Consider the following 19,869-nt stretch of genomic DNA (forward strand, 5'->3'; position numbering starts at 1 on the left):
CAGGAAAACTCTTCACAAAGTTCAAGAGGTCAAGACACAAAGACTTTAGCAACTAATCCACACCTAATGACCCACCTAAGTGGTACTCAGGATATCACTCAAGAAATCACTCAAGGTATCTCTCAAGTAATTAAGGAACAAAAGAAGAAAAGGCACACTAGCCTGGGAACTTCCTCTCTGCCCAGAACATTGGAGGCTAGACACCACACCCCCTCTACAGTATTTATAGGAACTCAAACATTGAGATCCCGCTCTGTTCCAGTAACAAGAAGCCGAAAGCACCAGCCTGAAGATGACGAGTGAGACCTCGTCGAAACGTCGCCTAGACACCCCAACTTTTACACGGGAAGACACCCGAGGACACCAAAACCTGCATTCCTGTACCCGTGAAAATCTACGAAAGCAAATATATATATATATATATATATATATATATATACACACACACACACACACACACACACACACACACACACATCTCCACCAAAGGCCTGGTTATAGAGAAACATTTTCACCCTAAAGGTATGTAGTGAAGGTGCCCAGCAAGCCTCCCTGGGGAGAACATTTGACAAGCGGGGAGCCACCACGGAAAAGGTGCATTGACTCTGGCGCCACCTGCTGTTGGTCTTCCTCCTCTCTGTCTCATCAGTGCCAAAGGAAACCAGCCGCCACGGATGGTTCAGGGAGAGATGACCGTGTTTCACTATTTTCACCCACCTGGAGAGTAACTACCATTTCCAATGCTTTATCCTATGTAGGTGATGGCCCACAGTATAGAGATGTGCTGATCAGCTTCAATGTAATCCCTCCCCTCCTGTCGTTGGTGACACCTTGTAGTCCGGTATGTTTCTGCTTCCACCTGCTTAGAAGATAGATAGACAGAGAGACAGACAGACAGACAGACAGACAGACAGATGATAGATAGATGATAGATAGATAGATGATAGATATGGCTCTCTGGAGCTGAAAAGACCAGTTAATCCATGGTTAGATCCAGATCCAGCCCAATCATCTTCTAAATCCAGCCCACGGACGGTCCGGGAATCAGCATGTTTTGACATGAGTACCAGTTACAGATAGGTAGCCGTGTTGGTCTGTCATAGTCAAAACAAAATAAAAAAATTCCTTCCAGTAGCACCTTAAAGACCAACTAAGTTAGTTCTAGGTATGAGCTTTCGTGTGCATGCACACTTCTTCAGATACACTGAAACAGAAGTCACCAGACCCACCAAAATTTCTGAAATTCCTTTGTAATTCCTACTGGTTTCTCTGTCTTGTGATTCCTACTGGTTTCTCTGTCTTGTGATTCCAGGAATCACAAGACAGAGAAACCAGTAGGAGAACACTTCAATCTCCCAGGACATTCTATACAAGATCTCAAAGTAGCTGTTCTATTACAAAGGAATTTCAGAAATTCTAGTTCTTGTTTTAAAAATTTAGCCTTTTGAAGCGTACCATATTTTTTCATGTATAAGATGCCCCTTATTTTGGGGGACTCAAAATTAAGAAAAGTTGTTGAGCTTTTTTCGAGGTGGTGGCCCAGAGTTGTTGAGCTTTTTTTTTTGGGGGGGGGGTTACCCACTCACCTGGCCTACACTGACGACCGTACACGTCGCAAAAACAACTGATTGTCTGCCCCCTCACCAACAGAAGATGCCAATCACCCGCCTAATTGCAAATCAACACCAGCTTTGGCCGCAGCTACCCAAAACACGCCCAATAGCTGCTGACAATCTCTGGCTCATGGCAGAAACCAATAGCATGTCCCCACTATGCACTATCCATGTGCAGTGGTACCTCGAGTCTGTAACACTTCAGGTTACAGACTCCACTAACCCAGAAATATTGCTTTGGGTTAAAAACTTTGCTTCAAGATGAGAACAGAAACTGTGCTCCGGCAGCGCAGCAGCAGCAGGAGGCCCCATTAGTTAAAGTGGTGCTTCAGGTTAAGAACAGTTTCAGGTTAAGAACGGACCTCCAGAACGAATTAAGTACTTAACCCGAGGTACCACTGTATAAGACGACTCCCAATTTTTATCATAATTATTTTATTTTTTAAAAAAACCTTGTCTTATACACAGAAAAGTACGGTATGTCTGTAAATTGCCTTGGGATTTATATGTGGAAGGCAATCTGTGAATGTAATAATTTCCCCACCCCTACTCCAAAATTCAGGGGCTGGCTGTTCTCTGGAAGTGATGGATCTCTCAGCAAGCATAGCTTATCCATAGCTGCCAATGTTTCATTTTTTTAAGGGAAATTCCCTTATTCTGAATAGGATTCCTCGCAAGAAAAGGGAAAAGTTGACAGCTATGAGCTTATCCATGGCCCTAGAGTCTTTGGAAGTTGTGTTTCCCCACTCTGGTTTCAGCCAATGGTTTCCTTGGACCTGATTCTGGTTTTCCAGGTTGGGTTCCTGCGCAACATCACATGGACACTGTCCAACCTCTGCAGAGGCAAAAACCCGTATCCTCCCATGGGAGCCGTGCAACAGATGCTCCCCATGCTCATGAACCTACTGCAGTACGACGACGAGGGCATCCTTGCGGACGCCAGCTGGGCTTTCTCTTACCTAACGGATGGCTCCAATGACCGCATCCATGTGGTGGTGGAGGTCGGGGTGCTGCCGCGGCTGGTGCAACTCCTGGCCTACGCAGACCTGCCAGTCCTGGTAAGTAAAGGTAAAAAAAGGTAAGGTAAAGGACCCCTGGAGGGAAGCGGGTGGCGCTGTGGGTTAAACCACAGAGCCTAGGACTTGCCGATCAGAAGTTTGAAAGCACATCAAAGTGCAAGTAGATAAATAGGTACTGCTCCGGTGGGAAGGTAAACGGCGTTTCCGTGTGCTGCTCCGGTTCGCCAGAAGCAGCTTAGTCATGCTGGCCATATGACCCGGAAGCTCTACACCAGCTCCCTTGGCCAATAAAGCAAGATGAGCGCCGCAACCCCAGAGTCGGCCACGACTGGACCTAATGGTCAGGCGTCCCTTTACCTTTTTAAAGGACCCCTGGACGGTTAAGTCCAGTCAAAGGCAACTATGGGATTGCGGCGCTCATCTCGCTTTAGCCTTTGTCCACAGACAGCTTTCCGAGTCATGTGACCGGCAGGACTAAACTGCTACTGGCACACCGTGATGGAAACCAGAGTGCACAGAAACGCTGTTTACCTTCCTGCTACAGTGGTAACTGTTTATCTACTTGCACTGGCGTTCTTTCGAACTGCTAGGTTGGCAGGAGCTGGGATAAAGCAATGGGAGCTCACCCTGTTGTGAGGATTCGAACCACCGACCTTCTAATTGGCAAGCACAAGATGCTCAGTGGTTTAGACCACAGCGCCACCCGCGTAAGAGGCACTTAGGAATAGCAGTGCCACATAGTCTTGCCGACTACTGCTAAATATATTTCTCCCTTTCCCTCGATGGCACAGGTCATCTGTTGGGATGAGCCAGAAATTCAGTTCAGTTCACATCCCAACAACACGAGAACAAGAAACACAGCCTTGCTTTGAAACCTGCACTTCTCTGAATTTTACAATGCAGGTCTCCGGCCAAATATCGAGTACAATAATGCAAATATAGGGGTATTAAGATGCAAATATTTCTTACGATAATGCATCACAGTGTTTCTGAAGCTTGGGTTGCCAGCTGTTGCTGGGCTACAACTCCCATCATCCCTAGCTAGCAGGACCCAGTGGTCAGGGATGATGGCAGTTGTAGTCCAACAACACCTGGTGACACAAGTTGAGAAACGCTGTATTGTTTTGTATGCGTAACACACAAAATATATTACATTGGGGGAAATAGCCTGCAAAAGCATGTCAATTGAGAGAACTTAGCACTAAGATGTGGGTGATTTTTATTTTTTTTATATGCATTTTTTTTTGTTTTTTAACATACCATTTTCAACAATCCTTTAACATAACTTCATATCTGTCAGGGGTTCAGAAGGAGAGACACAGGAGGGGGAGCAAATGGAGAGTGAGGAGGAGGAGTACGAGGGAGGCGCAGGCAGTGACAGTGGCCAGAGTTATTCCACAAGCCTCTCTAGCGAATCGGAAGACTCACAGAAGGGAGCGCCGGTGGCCAGAGCGAAGGGGGCTCCAGGGGGGAAGCCCCAGAAGGAAGGGGCTAGCGGGGAGTCCCTGAGCAGCAGTTGGAAATCAGGACCAGCTTCTCCACCAGAGCGCAGTGGGGAGGGGGAGTCCCAGGAGTCGGGACCAGTGTCCTCACCACCAGAGGGAGGAGAGGAGTCAGGTTTGGCAACGCCCACATCAGGAAGCGGGGAAACGGTCAGAAGGAAAGTCACCGGCTGGGCGCGCGCGCCAAGTTCAAATGTACAGGAGCGCGGCACAGCAGGGAGCCCAGAAAGGGAGCCAGGTCCTAAAGCCCGCCGGAGGGAGGGGCAAGACTCAGGAGGCTCAGCGTCAGAGGAGTCCAGGAAGGAGGGAACCCCAGAGGGCAGAAAGACCCAGCAAAGGAAAGAGCAGCGTAGGAGGTGGAGCCGGGCTAGAATCTTAAACTGGTGTGGGTGGAGCAGTGAGTCAGAGGGGACTTAGCCGGTCTAGCGTCGAGACGTGGGTCTGCGCGCCCAGAGCTTGGAAATGGAAACTAAACTTTAATAAAGACTGGGCGTTGGTCCTCTGTGAGCTGGGACCTAGCGGCAGTCCTGACAATATCTTATACAATATTTTAGACTTCCATCAACAACCTCTGATGCTTTTCCGTTCTTTATCACTTATTCTGCATTTCTTAATTTCTCTATTACTCTTAATTATCATTAACATAGTCTTTCTTGCAATATTTCAAATAGTCCTCCTTACAGAACTTCTTGCAGTCCTACTAGCGTAATCTGTTCATTACAGTTGCTTTTCAAATACCGTATTTTTTGCTCTATAAGGCTCACTTTTTCCCTCCTAAAAAGTAAGGGGGAATGTGTGTGCGTCTTATGGAGCGAATACAGGCTGCACAGCTATCCCAGAAGCCAAAACAGCAAGAGGGATTGCTGCTTTCACTGCGCAGCGATCCCTCTTGCTGTTCTGGCTTCCGAGACTCAGAATATTTTTTTTCTTGTTTTCCTCCTCCAAAAACTAGGTGCGTCTTGTGGTCTGGTGCGTCTTATAGAGCGAAAAATACAGTAATTCACATATGTGTGGGTGAATTTTTTAAGGAGGGCTCTCTGAAAAAGAATTCACAAACGCGTGTGGAGAACTGGACTTAAAAGATTGGAAAAAAGAGAGCCTGAGAGGAACTCGCTTGCAGAAATCCACCCACCCACCCCTGTATTTGCGAGTTATGCTCAGAATACTGGTGGCGTCTCCAGCACCCCTGGTTAACCTGTAATTTTTCTGCATTTTGTTTTTTGTTTCAGACTCCAGCTCTCCGCACTCTGGGCAACATAGTCACTGGCACAGACGAGCAGACACAGATGGCCATCGACGCCGGTGTGCTGTCTGTCTTGCCACACCTCCTGCACCACCCTAAGTCATCCATACAGAAGGAGGCAGCCTGGGCTTTGAGCAACATTGCAGCAGGGCCCAGTAGCCAGATACAGCAGCTCATCACTTGCGGCCTCCTGCCTCCCCTGGTGGAGCTGCTGGAGAAGGTAACGTTTCGCTTTGTCCTGGGTTCCCTTGCTCAGGCTGGGGAATGCTGCCGGTAATTGCTAAATGCTGGTGGAAGGGTGTGTTAAGACAAGAGGCAAGACACACCGATAACACCAAGAACCTTTATTGAACTACAAAACTGGGAAACAGGGGCAAAACAACTGCTTATACAAGGGTTACAAACTTGGGTTACAAACACTTCAGGTTACAAACTCCACTAACCCAGAAGTAGTACCTCGGGTTGTGAACTTTGCCCCAGGAAGAGAACGGAAATTGTGCGCCAGCGGCACAACGGCAGCGAGAGGCCCTGTTAGCGAAAGCGCACCTCAGGTTAAGAACAGTTTCATGTTAAGAACGGACCTCCGGAATGAATTACCATATTTTTCGCTCCATAAGATGCACCTGACCATAAGACGTACCGAGTTTTTAGAGGAGGAAAGAGGGAAAGCCCTGTTTTTTTGAGGATCAGCTCAAAGTTGTTGAGCTTACTTTGCAAAGGGGGGAAATCCTGTTATTATGGGGTTCAACACAGTTCTGCAACTCACAGTAGGAAAGGAAAGGGAGCCGTTTCTACAGTTTCCAGACAGATAATCTAATCAGCCAGTCACATGTCACTGGGGAAACAAACAGCCTCCGTCTGCGGAACATTCAGCAATGAAGGCCTGGGCAAGGGGCCGGGGCCAGAAAGGGAGCCAGCGATCGACCACACATTCGCTCCATAAGACGCACAGACATTTCCCCTTACTTTTTAGCAGTGGCGTAGCGTGGGGGTGCAGGGGGGGCCGGCCGCACCGGACGCAACATCTGGGGGTTAGGGTTAGGGGGCGCAAATCCATGGGTTAGGGGGCGCAAATTACTTGCCTTGCCCCGGGTGCTGACAACCCACGCTACGCCACTGCTTTTTAGGAGGAAAGAAGTGTGTCTTATGGAGCGAAAAATACGGTACGTTCATAACCCAAGGTACCACTGTATACATTCCTGAAAGCCTGGGACACTCCCACTCCCCAGGTGATTGGCTGTCTAAACTTCCAAGCTGCGAATCACAATTCAGGGTTCAAGGGCCAATGGCAGAGGCCCCAATCTTGAAATGTTCTGTGATTGGACATCATGTATCGAATCAGAACACAGGAGCTCAGAATCCTTAGTCCAGACTCAAGCTCAGGCAAGCACAGACCACTGAATACGTAACACCGAGTGCATACAGAAAAGGGTTGCCGTTCCTGAGAATCTGCATTCCCCTCCACCTTAATTGAAAGAGGAATGTTTCTAGTTCTTATGGCATCATAGATGCTTAGGGGAATGTGAAAATCTCTGGAACTGGAGGGTGTTTCTGCATGACTCTTGGCCCCGGCCTGTGACATGACTGCCAAACCCAAGCAAGTTTTAAAATATTAGACAGGTTGCACTGTTTTCAATGCCTGCTCTGCTAAAAGCTTTTCTGATTATGCAAGGCTATCCAGGCATGTTGTTTAATTACGTACGGATCTTGCTTTTAAAAAACAACAGTCGACTCTATGCATTTTGATACTTTAACAAGCAAATGTAATAAATTATGTTGACTCTATTTGATTTTTTAATGAATATTATACATTTTAGGTAAACTGCTTAGTTCAGATGTGGGGAACTTTTGGCCTTTCAGGTGTTGCTGAACTACAAATCGAAAGAAGCCTGGCTAGTGATCAGGGATGATGGGAGTTGTAGTTCATAGAATCATGGAACTGTAGAGTTGGAAGGGACCCCCAGGGTCATCCAGTCCAACCCTCTGCAATGCAGGAGTCTCAGCTAAAGCATCCATGACAGATGGCCATCCAACCTCTGCTTAAAAACCTCCAAGGAAGGAGAGTCCACCACTTCCCGAGGGAGATAGTTCCACTGTCGAACAGCTCTTGCTGTCAGAAAGTTCAACATCTATAGCACCGTTTCTCAAACTTAGGTCTCCCCAGCTGTTTGTTGGACTACAACTCCTATCATCCCTAGCTAACAGGACCAGTGGTCAGGGATGATGGGAATTGTAGTCCAAAAAACAGCTGGAGACCCAAGTTTGGGGAAACACTGATCTAGAGGGCCAAAGGTTTCCAATTCTGATTAGGCAGTATACATCTTGCTAAACAAAAATAAATGCAAGTTTCATATAAAGCAAGGCATGCATTATTTATAGGAAGTGGTTTCTGCTTTCGTTGGGGCAGGATAGGTGAGAGTCCCGCTATCAGCTGTTGCATGCTGAGCACTGTTCACTGTTGAATTACAGTGGTACCTCGGGTTAAGGACTTAATTCATTCTGGAGGTCCGTTCTTAACCTGAAACTGTTCTTAACCTGAAGCACCACTTTAGCTAATGGGGCCTCCCGCTGCCGCCGCACAATTTCTGTTCTCATCCTGAAGCAAAGTTCTTAACCCGAGGTACTATTTCTGGGTTAGCGGAGTCTGTAACCTGAAGCGTCTGTAACCTGAGGTACCACTGTACTAGAACCGGCTGATCTGCAGCCGTCTTGCATTCACTTGCCTGCCCATCCTTCCCCACCTTCAACAGGGAGACATCAGGGCCCAAAGGGAGGCTGTGTGGGCGGTTGCCAACTTCACCACTGGAGGGACGGAGCAGCAAGTGGAGGAAATGGTCCAGGCAGGGGTCCTTAAACCTCTGTTGAACTTGCTGGCTATCAAAGATTCCAAAATTATCCTCGTCGTCTTGGACAGCATCTCTAGTTTCTTCCTGGTAAGTGTGCATGTTTTATCGCTCCTTCTCTGGTAGGCTTCCTGGGAGAACTGATATGGGGGGGAGAGAGAGACGGATGTCTGGAGCAGGTCAGCAATAACTCACCAGGTGTCCGTGCAGTTAACTCTTTATTCAAAGAAACAAAACAGCTCAGGCCTAGTGAGCACAGCAACTCTTCCCAGTAGTACATCTTGCCCCAGTGAAGCAGGACAGAAGGTCTCCACATTCCCACACCTCTCTAAATCTACTTCTCTGGTTTTTCCTCAAGCAATCTGTTGCTTCTTCATCTTGCCTGTCTTTGCCCGGCTGTCGTCTTACCTCTTCAGGTTTTAGGAGACCAGGGGGCAGGGAGGGGAGCTTCTTGTAGCAGGAGGGAAAGTCACCCATGACTCTTCCCCAACCTGACTCATCTCTTTCTCTCGGCCTCCTTCCTCTCCTGCTTCTGCCTCTGATTCTGGACTGCTCCCTGCCACAGAGTCTCCCTGCTCACTAAGCCCTGTTACTTCTTCAGCTTCCAACACCTCCTCTTCCCAGGCTTCTCCCTCTGACTGCTCCTCATTGTCCCACCACCTCTGGCTCTGAGCCTTCTTCCCTTGAAGGTTCACCAGTTGGCTCCTCCCACCTTTCCTCCACATCCAACCGGTCCAGAACAACTGAGCAGCATTCTAACCTAGAATCGATGCTGTTGCAGGAAGAAGACAGTTTTTCCTCTTTGGCGCAGGGTTGCAGGCAGCTCAGTAGTAGAGAATCTGCCTTGCATCCAAGTTCACCCCCTCACATCTCCTGGCAGGGCTTTCCACCTGGAAAAATAGGGGGTCTGCTGCCAATCAGTGTAGACAATACTGAACTAGATGGACCCTGCATTGTATCCCAATATTAGGCTGCTGAGAAGCTGGGTGCAACACAGAAGCTGTGCCTTTTGGTGGAAGAGCTGGGGGGCCTGGAGAAGATCGAAGCCCTCCAGACTCACGAGAACACCTTTGTCTACCGAGCTGCCCTGGGCCTCATTGAGAAATATTTTCCCGACAACGTAAGTAGCTGCTGGCATTTGTCTCCCTGCACATTTTGGATGGTCCAGCATCTAAGCAAAGAGAGTTAAGGGCACTGCAACTGTGGGTATTTCCTACCTCCGCCCTAAAGATTTTATTTACTTATTGGAAATATAACAAAGCCCCAAAATAACCTTACACAAAAGGAAGGGGAGAAATTAGTGAAAACTAGAAATATCAGAAGGGATGCGGGTGGCGCTGTGGGTTAAACCTCAGAGCCTAGGACTTGCTGATCAGAAGGTCAGCGGTTCAAATCCCCGCGACGGGATGAGCTCCCATTGCTCGGTCCCTGCTCCTGCCAACCTAGCAGTTCGAAAGCTTGTCAAGTGCAAGTAGATAAATAGGTACCGCTCGGGCAGGAAGGTAAACGGCATTTCCATGCACTGCTCTGGTTCGCCAGAAGCGGCTTAGTCATGCTGGCCACATGACCCGGAGGTTGTACGCCGGCTCCGTCGGCCAATAAAGCGAGATGAGCGTCGCAACCCCAGAGTCGGTCATGACTGGACCTAATGGTCAGAGGCCCCTTTACCTTTACCTAGAGATATCAGAATTCCGTAATCGTATTCCCTTCCATCCTAGGCATGTCATAATGCAGTGAATCGGGAACAATTGGGCAGTGGGCATTTTTATGCTGCTTTTCCCCAATAAAATGCAACAACAACAATAATAAAATTTTATTTGTACCCTGCCCTCCCTGGCCAGAGTCGGGCTCAGGGCGGCTAACATCATAAAGCCTTGTCTTTACATGCCAATCTGGTAGTACAAGAGGTTGCCAGTGCAGAGAAAAAAGTGAGCCTTGCTTTTCATAATGCAGCAGTGACATTTTCTCTCCCGCCTCTTGTTAGAGCCTGTCACCAAGAACTTAGCACGAAACGGGCTTGCAGCTCCACAGCAGAACTCGGTCACAGAACTTCTTTTCATTCCAAACGCAGACATGCACACATTTTCCCGTAGGCTCTATTAAAAAGTTTCCCAGTTCACAGGACAGCAGGATTTCAAGGATCCCCCCTGAAGCTGACGTTTCTAAGTTTGAAGAATGGTTCCCTCCCACGAGAGAAGGCGTTGGCCTCCTCACCGCCCCGCCCTGACAAAATACAGATATCGCAAACCAAAGTCCACCTCTTGCTTCAAAACAATTGTTTAAATGTGTGCACTGGAGACAGCCAGCCAGTGACAACCGGCACAATTCATTGGCTAAGATTTCTGCAGTTGGGTGACGTCAGGGAAAAGGAGCGCAGGGCAACAGGAGAGCATCTGCTTGGCCTGTAGAAGGTTTTTCTGGGTTCAATCCCAAATGGCATCTTCATTTAGGACTAGGAAAGATTCCTTGCCTGCAATCTTGGATAAATGCTGCTGGCCAGAACTAAAGTATCGTATTTTTCGCTCTATAGGACGCACTTTTCCCCCTCCAAAAATTAAGGGGAAATGCGTGTGCGTCCTATGAGGCGAATGCAGGTTCCTTGGCTTCAGCGATAGCAACGCGAAGCCTCCAAAGCGCAAAGGGAGTGTTCCCTCTGCCCTCCGGTGGCTTCGCGTTGCTTTCGCTGAAGCCTGGAGAGCGAGAGGTGTTGATGCGCACCGACCCCTCTCACTCTCCAGGCTTCAGGGATAGCCGCCTGAAGCCTTTGGAGTGCAGCGGGAACTTGTGCTGTGCTCCAAAGGCTTCGAGTTCCTTTTGCTGAAGCCGGGAGAGCAAGACTCTCCTGGCTTCAGCAGAGAGGGAGAGCTGTGCAGCGCCCCTTCAGCCAAGTGGGAGGAGAAATGGAAGGGGCTCCGTTTCTCCTGCCGCTTCGCTGAAGGGATGCTGAGCAGAGAGGGGGAGAATTTTTTTTCCTTTTTCTCCCCCTCTAAAACAAGGTGCGCCCTATGGTCGGGTGCGTCCTATAGAGCAAAAAATACGATAGGTGGATCAGAGTTTTGACTATCTGAGACAGCATAAGACAGCATTCCAGCAAACTACAGGATAGTTTTCTCTTCTCCCAGATTCCTGGGCAGTGTATTTCTGTGAAGACTGCTAGAGAGTTATTGGGTAGCATAACAAACTGGGATTCTTGGAATGGGGGACTTGGCAGTTGCAGAATCTATTGCAGGTTTGAAGACGCCATGCAGTTCAATGATTGTCCCCTCTTCTCTTTCTCCTCCACCTCCACCTCTTCATCATCAGCAAGCTGAAAACTCGGTTTCAGAAACAGGAGAAGGAACATCCCCTTCACCTTTCTTGACTGATATGCAAGACTGCTTTAAATTCTGACTGGGAGACCCAGCCCACAGCACACTTTCTTGACTTGGTGAAAGGCACCACGTTTGACTCGGCTATTTAAAAGCACCACCAGGGGAAAGGGGCTCCTTTGTAATGAATAAATACTGCTTTTGTAATGAATGAATAATGTAAAAATAAATCCTGCATTTGTACAAATCTGCATCTCAAGCTAGCTCTTTCAGGGAAAACAGCCTTAGAATTGCCTGCTCCATTTTTAATTGCAAAAAAAAAAGTCAAAACAAAAACTGGAATTGTTGTAGCAGGACAACAGAGCACTCTAATTTACTTTAATTGTGCAAAACTAAATTTCTGGTCTGCGCTTGAACCTCTCCTGCAAAATACTGACATTCTCCAGGTTGCACATCTTTCCCCTGTGCAACAAGCAGAAAACAGATCTCCACATCCCATCTCTCAACCTCTTCCTCAAAGCTTGTTTGTTTCCTGCAAAACACCTACTTACGCAAGTGACGAGTGGCCAAACCACTTGTGAAAGATGTGTCACTTGTTCAACAGTTCTCATTTCTGCTATAGCAAGAATCCCAAAACAACAAGTAGCAGGCTTCTGTCGAATGTTTGTTCCACGTGCGCAATATGTTTTCACAATATTCAGTATACAGAAAAAAGGGGGGAACAATGCAGAATGAGAACGCAACACAGAGCAGAGATGCTGAAGCTAACAAAATACAGGACAGTCATTATGCTATCATTATAGCCTGATATTCTGAGGGAACTGGGTGATTATGTTGTGATTTATCCGTAGAAGAAATAGGAACGCACCAAACTGCAAACAAAAAAAAAAAGTTAGCGTGCTTGCTTTGTCTTCTGGCTACCTTTAATTTAGGTGAATGTGTTTCTAACAGGGCTGCCTGCCAAACCTTTGTATAGCAGAATTCTATTATTATTAGCAGCAATAATAATTTGTTAGCTGCTTTATTTTGCAAACAAAAAACAAATACGGGTGCTTAATTGAAATGCATTCCAAAATTTCACAACCTTCTTTTAAAAGTAACTTCAGTGAACCGGTTAGCCGACCCACTGAATGAAATTTGTGCTTTAAAAAGAGGCAAACCCAAAGGAGCATCGGCTTGCAGAAATAGATTCCCAGCTCACCCTGGGTGTTTACTATCATTAGCAACAAACCAGACACTGTGGGGAATACCTGAGTTTCGCTTTACAACATCACGGGACAGGCTGCTCTTTGAGGGTGTTTCCCAGGCCTGAGGATGCAACTGAAGCTACCTGTGGCCGTCTTACCAGGGTCCTGGCCATCCCTCCTGCAAGAAATACAGTGGTACCTCGGGTTAAGAACTTAATTCGTTCCGGAGGTCCGTTCTTAACCTGAAACTGTTCTTAACCTGAGGTACCACTTTAGCTAATGGGGCCTCCTGCTGCTGCTGCCATGCCGCCGGAGCACAATTTCTGTTCTCATCCTGAAGCAAAGTTCTTAACCCGAGGTACTATTTCTGGGTTAGCGGAATCTGTAACCTGAAGCGTCTGTAACCTGAAGCGTCTGTAACCCGAGGTACCACTGTATTTGGGTTGTTCTCTGGGAAAGACCAGTGCTGCGATCATGTCTTGTTTGTAGGCTTCCCATAATGGGAATCTTGCTGATGTCTCTGAGAACAGAATAATAATAATAATAATAATAATAATAATAATAATAATAATAATAATAATAATTTTATTTATATCCCGCCCTCCCCGGCCAGAACCGGGCTCAGGGCAGCTAACATCAAAATATATAATACATTAAGACATAAAATACAGCAATCATCTGAAATACAGCTTAAAATTGGATTACAGTGGTACCTTCAGGTTACCGACTCCACTAACCCAGAAATAGTACCTTGGGTTAAGAACTTTGCTTCAGGATGAGAACAGAAATCACGGTGCAGCAGCAGTGGGAGACCCCATTAGCTAAAGTGGTACCTCAGGTTAAGAGCAGTTTCAGGTTAAGAACAAACCCCCAGAACAAATTAAGTTCTTAACCCGAGGTACCACTGTAAAATCAAAATAAAACCAGATGGCTACCCGCAAATTATATCTAACTATAGGGGCTGGGACAAGGGACGTGGGTGGCGCTGTGGCTTAAACCACAGAGCCTAGGACTTGCCGATCAGAAGGTCAGCAGTTCGAATCCCCACAACAGGGTGAGTTCCCATTGCTCGGTCTCTGCTCCTGCCAACCTAGCAGTTCGAAAGCACGTCAAAGTGCAAGTAGATAAATAGGTACCGCTCAGTCGGGGAGGTAAACGGTGTTTCAGTGCGCTGCTCTGGTTCCACCAGAAGTGGCTTAGTCATGCTGGCCACATGACCTGGAAGCTGTACGCTGGCTCCCTGTGCCGCAACCCTAGAGTCGGTCCCGACTGGACCCAATGGTCAGGGGTCCCTTTACCTTTACCTTTATAGGGGTTGGGAACCTTAAGTATTCACCAGCATAGTGGACTAGATGGGCCATGGGCCTGATCCCGAAGGCCTTGTCTTATATTCTTATTGGCCTCTTTGGGCTTTGCCCACAACCACCTCAAAAAAATAAATTTTAAAAATTCACAAGCACTTGAGGGGTTGTATGCCAAGGTGTGCCCTACAGGTGGTGGCAAAATCTGATTTGGGCCAAATGTTAATGGAAACCAATCCAAGTCACACATTCCAAAACAATATATGAACTGAAACGCAACTATCCTTCAAAATCTGGACTTACCCCAAGATTGCGATGCAATTCTCTGGCCAAATGATGTGTGCACAAAGGAAAATGTGTGTGTAAATGCGTATATTAGTGAATGTTACATACAAAATTGCATTACATTAGGGTTATGCTTTACAAAAACCTGCCTCTTGGACAAAATTGCATACCAAAAATGTGTATATTAGGATAAATTCACTCTAAAATGCTGGGAAATGTTCAAGAGCACTTTTTAAAAAAATACAATCTGGTGGGGAAATATGCAGAACTGAATTTATGATTGGAAAAATGAGAAAGAGATTGACAGGGTGACTCATCCCTTGTCATCCTGACCATATTCCTGGTTCTGGGTTTACCATTCCAACCCATGGCTAACAGCCAATTAGGGTGAAGGGAGCCAGTGGAGAAAATCAGCTGAGTGTGGCAAGCAAGCTTCTTCCCAGACCAGATGATGTGTAATGCCTCTCCTTTGTGAAACTGGAAGTTTGAGGAAACTCTGGTCTTGCAATTGTGGTCAGCGCACGGAAACCTGAATTCTCACCTCCTGTGCAAAGAAAAACTTGCAGAAATTCCACTCCTAGTCCTAGACTGCATCGTGAAATCATTTAGCCACTTTACAGTCACATCCACATCATGCATTTAAAGTATTCTAATGCTCCTGCCAACCTAGCAGTTCGAAAGCACGTCCAAGTGCAAGTAGATAAATAGGTACCACTCCGGCGGGAAGGTGAATGGCGTTTCCGTGTGCTGCTCTGGTTCGCCAGAAGCGGCTTAGTCCTGCTGGCCACATGACCCGGAAGCTGTACGCCGGCTCCCTCGGCCAGTAAAGCGAGATGGGCGCTGCAACCCCAGAGTCGGCCATGACTGGACCTAATGGACAGGGGTCCCTTTACCTTTACCTTAATACCAAATGAACAGTCATGGCTTCCACTTAAAATCCTGGGAATTATAGCTTGTTCAGGGTGCTGGGAATTGTAGCTCTACAAAGGATCGTAGATCGTATTGCTGTGATCACCAATAGTCAGCATGGATTTCTGAAAAATAAGTCATGTCAGACTAACCTGATCTCGTTTTTTGACAGAATTACAAGCCTGGTAGATGAAGGGAATGCAGTGGATGTAGCCTACCTTGATTTCAGCAAGGCATTTGACAAGGTGCCCCATGATATTCTTGTAAAGAAGCTGGTAAAATGCGGTCTTGACTATGCTACCACTCAGTGGATTTGTAACTGGCTGACTGACCGAACCCAAAGGGTGCTCATCAATGGTTCCTCTTCATCCTGGAGAAGAGTGACTAGTGGGGTGCCACAGGGTTCTGTCTTGGGCCCGGTCTTATTCAACATCTTTATCAACGACTTGGATGATGGACTCAAGGGCATCCTGATCAAATTTGCAGATGATACCAAACTGGGAGGGGTGGCTAACACCCCAGAGGACAGGATCACACTTCAAAATGACCTTGACAGATTAGAGAACTGGGCCAAAACAATCAAGATGAATTTTAACAGGGAGAAATGTAAAGTATTGCACTTGGGCAAAAAAAATGAGAGGCACAAATACAAGATGGGTGACACCTGGCTTGAGAGCAGTACATGTGAAAAGGATCTAGGAGTCTTGGTTGACCACAAACTTGACATGAGCCAACAGTGTGACGCGGCAGCTAAAAAAGCCAATGCAATTCTGGGCTGCATCAATAGGAGTATAGCATCTAGATCAAGGGAAGTAATAGTGCCACTGTATTCTGCTCTGGTCAGACCTCACCTGGAGTGCTGTGTCCATTTCTGGGCACCACAGTTCAAGAAGGACACTGACAAACTGGAACGTGTCCAGAGGAGGGCAACCAAAATGGTCAAAGGCCTGGAAACGATGCCTTATGAGGAACGGCTAAGGGAGCTGAGCATGTTTAGCCTGGAGAAGAGGAGGTTAAGGGGAGATATGATAGCCATGTTCAAATATATAAAAGGATGTCACATAGAGGAGGGAGAAAGGTTGTTTTCTGCTGCTCCAGAGAAGCGGACACGGAGCAATGGATCCAAACTACAAGAAAGAAGATTCCACCTAAACATTAGGAAGAACTTCCTGACAGTAAGAGCTGTTCGACAGTGGAATTTGCTGCCAAGGAGTGTGATGAAGTCTCCTTCTTTGGAGGTCTTTAAGCAGAGGCTTGACAACCATATGTCAGGAGTGCTCTGATGGTGTTTCCTGCTTGGCAGGGGGTTGGACTCGATGGCCCTTGTGGTCTCTTCCAACTCTATGATTCTATGATTCTATGATTCTACGAAGGAGTCTCAGCACCCTACACTAGGATTCGCAGGATTCTTTGGAGGAACTCATTACTGTTGAATGATTTCAGAGGGCTTCACATGTGTGGTGTGGATGTGATAGTGGGATAGGGAAGAAATTCCATTCAGTTTGCATTTGAAGGCAAACCCACCAAATTTGCACCACCTGTAATGCAAAAACTGAAACACAGCAATCCTTCAAAATTCACCCTAATATGAATTTTGCAAAACGGTTTTTCCAGCCAATAAGTATGTACAGAAATCCATGTGCTAGAGCAGCGGTTCTCAACCTGTGGGTCCCTAGATGTTGTTGGACTACAACTCCCATCATCCTTGAGCTCTGGCCTTGCTAGCTAGGGGTGATGGGAGTTGTAGTCCAACAACATTTGGACACCCACAGGTTGAGAAAGGCTGTGCTAGAGCATGGGTAGGCAAACTAAGGTCCACGGGCTGGATCCAGCCAAATCACCTTCTAAATCCAGCCTCTGGACGGTCCAGGAATCAGTGTGTTTTTACTCGAGTAGAATGTGTCCTTTTATTTAAAATGCATCTCTGGGTTATTTGTGGGGCATAGGAATTCGTTCATCCCCCCCCCTCCAAAAAAAAATAATAGTCTGGCTGCCTACAAGGTCTGAGGAACAGTGGACCGGCCCCCTGTTGAATAAGTTTGCTGACCCCTGTGCTAGAGGAATGCATGGACATAGGTTCATATATGAGTAAAAGTAACATTAAAAAGTACGTTGTGTTAGTGGGAATCGCTTTGGGAAAATGTGTGTATCAGGCAAAATTGTGTACAGTGGTACCTCTGGTTAAGAACTTAATTAATTCCGGAGGTCCATTCTTAACCTGAAACTGTTCTTAACCTGAGATACCACTTTAGCTAATGGGGCCTCCAGCTGCCGCCGTACTGCTGCTGCGCGATTTCTGTTCTCATCCTGAAGCAAAGTTCTTAACACGAGGTACTATTTCTGGGTTAGCGGAGTCTGTAACCTGAAGCGTCTGTAACCTGAAGCATCTGTAACCTGAGGTACTACTCTACAAAGATGTGTCCATTACCAGAAATTTGCACTGAAATACTGGCGAATTTTCACGAGGACCTTAAAAATAAACAAAATTGCAAACTGATGTGGAAATATGGAGAACTAAATTTAAGATTGGAAAAATGAGAAATGGAGAGAACCTGAGATTGGCATGTTTTCTTCTCCCATTCATGGTTTATAGGTGGGGCACAGTGGTCGTGTGAGGGGTCATATCCTCTGCCTGCCTAAATTAGCCCAAATGATGCACCACAAAGCTGAAGCATCACAGCCAAACCTCAAAGCTGCTTTTCAGGTTACGCTGAGATTCCTCCCTGCCTTCCACTCATCCTCTTGTCATCTCTCTGGCTAATTATATTTTATTCACCTTGTTCCCAAAAAAACACCTGGAGGGCATTTTACTCCAACGTAGTCACCATGATGAACTGCACACGAGTTTGCCAGGTTTCCCAATTGGGTTGCTGAACGCCATCAATATTGCTGGCGCAATCCTTGGACCAGCCAACCCTGGTGGGATGCTTTGGACTCCGGCTCCCATCAGCCCTGTCCATTGGCCATGCTAGCAGAGGCTGATGGGAGTTGGAGTCCAGAACACTGGGAAGGCCCAAGGCTGGGTAAAGCCGCCCTATCTGGCGGTTCCCTCATTGCGAGAAGCAAAGCTACAGGGAACCAGGCGGAGGGCCTTCTCGGTGGTGGCACCCACCCTGTGGAACGCCCTTCCAGCAGATGTCAAAGCAATAAACAACTACCTGACAGTCAGAAGACATCTTAAGGCAGCCCTGTTCAGGGAAGTTTTTAACGTGTAATATTTTAGTGTACTTTTGGTTTCTATGGAAGCTGCCCAGAGTGGCTGGGGAGGCCCAGCCAGATGGGCGGGGTATAAATAATTTATTATTATTATTATTATTATTAGGTTGATGCAGGGTATATATGGATATGATGGTGCATGTATTTGTGGGTGAGGGAGAGGCGGGAGTCTAGAAGTATGTCTGCTCCCCATGCATTAGTGAGGAAGCTAAAAGTCTCTCTCTGAGCTCTTGTGCAAGCAAAAATTCAACAGGTGAAGCTGCCAGCCTTGATTCATCCTCAGAAAGGCTTCAGATGGAACAGTGGGAATGTATGTGGACTAAAGGGTTAAAATTTACGGTACATTGTGTTATAATCTAATTTTCTCTTTTCTTTTTGTTTCTCTCCCCACCTCACTTTCCTCTTCTCTTTGCTCCTGTTTCCTTTTAGGTTAGATTTTTATTTTTTTATTATTATTTTTAAAAAATATTCATTTTTCTTTTTCATTCATTACATACATCTCATATTCCTAACATTTACAATGCATTCCTCTCTCCCCCCCCCCCTCCTAGGCTCCCCCCCAACTTCCGCTTCTGGTCTGTTTCTCCTTTCACCCACTTTGCTACCTTCCAAAAGAAAAAAAAACTACTAATAACATATTAATACAATAACAGCAAACTTAGAAACATAAAAATAACAATGGATACATCCTATTATTTCTCTGTCTTCCACACATTTTCTAATACTAATAATGTGAATGTTTATTTAAATCCTGCCATCAAGTCTATAGACTTTCTTTGTTTCTGCAAGTATAATATAAATGGTTCCCATTCTTTTTCAAAGTCACTGTTGTCTTTTTCTCTTAGTGTGTCATTTTTGCCACTTCTACATAGTTCATCAACTTCTCTTGCCATTGTTCTTTTAGGTTAGATTTTTAAAGCATTTTTAAATGCTGGGAAACCCAGCCTGATGGGCGGAGTATAAATTATTATTATTATTTATTATTATTATTATTTATTATTATTATTATTATTATTATTATTATTATTATTATTATTATTATTATTATTCTGGCCTATCTATTGTAAAAAGAGACTTGGCCTTGGGTATAAACTTTTCCATATATTTAAAATAAAAATTTTAATGTCTTGTCCTCAGAAAAGCTTCACATGTTGGATTTCTAACTCCTGTGCAGTTGTTGGACATGGAGAGTTGGGGGAGGCACATAAATGAAATGTCTGTGGTTTTGGTGAGCGGATGGATCCCACCCTGACACCTTGTTATTTACCATCCCAAGGTTATGCAATGCACTCGCTTCTCCCAAGGCGGAGTCTGCAAGGCTTGTGTTTTTATAAAAAGTAGGCTCAGAAAATGCTTATTAATGTATCTCTGCCCCGCCCAGCCCAGGGATGGGAACTTGTTGCATTTCATGTAAAGAAACTGCAGCGAGGTGACGGATGTTGC

General features: G+C 46.2%; 1 protein-coding gene across 1 annotated transcript in view; it reads left to right on the forward strand.

Moving 5' to 3' along the window:
• KPNA7 (karyopherin subunit alpha 7) overlaps positions 1-11,758 on the forward strand; it is a 28,440-nt gene extending 16,682 nt beyond the window's left edge. The window contains exons 6-11 of the mRNA XM_083711618.1: positions 759-841; positions 2,408-2,671; positions 5,364-5,597; positions 8,128-8,310; positions 9,191-9,340; positions 11,524-11,758. Of these exons, the coding sequence (XP_083567744.1) occupies positions 759-841; positions 2,408-2,671; positions 5,364-5,597; positions 8,128-8,310; positions 9,191-9,340; positions 11,524-11,610 (1,001 nt within the window). The 3' untranslated portion in view covers positions 11,611-11,758. The remainder of the gene's footprint in view (positions 1-758; positions 842-2,407; positions 2,672-5,363; positions 5,598-8,127; positions 8,311-9,190; positions 9,341-11,523) is intronic.
• Positions 11,759-19,869: the final 8,111 nt, after the last annotated feature.

The sequence above is a fragment of the Podarcis gaigeae genome (assembly GCF_964106915.1).
Source record: "Podarcis gaigeae genome assembly, chromosome: 14".
NCBI lineage: Eukaryota > Metazoa > Chordata > Lepidosauria > Squamata > Lacertidae > Podarcis > Podarcis gaigeae.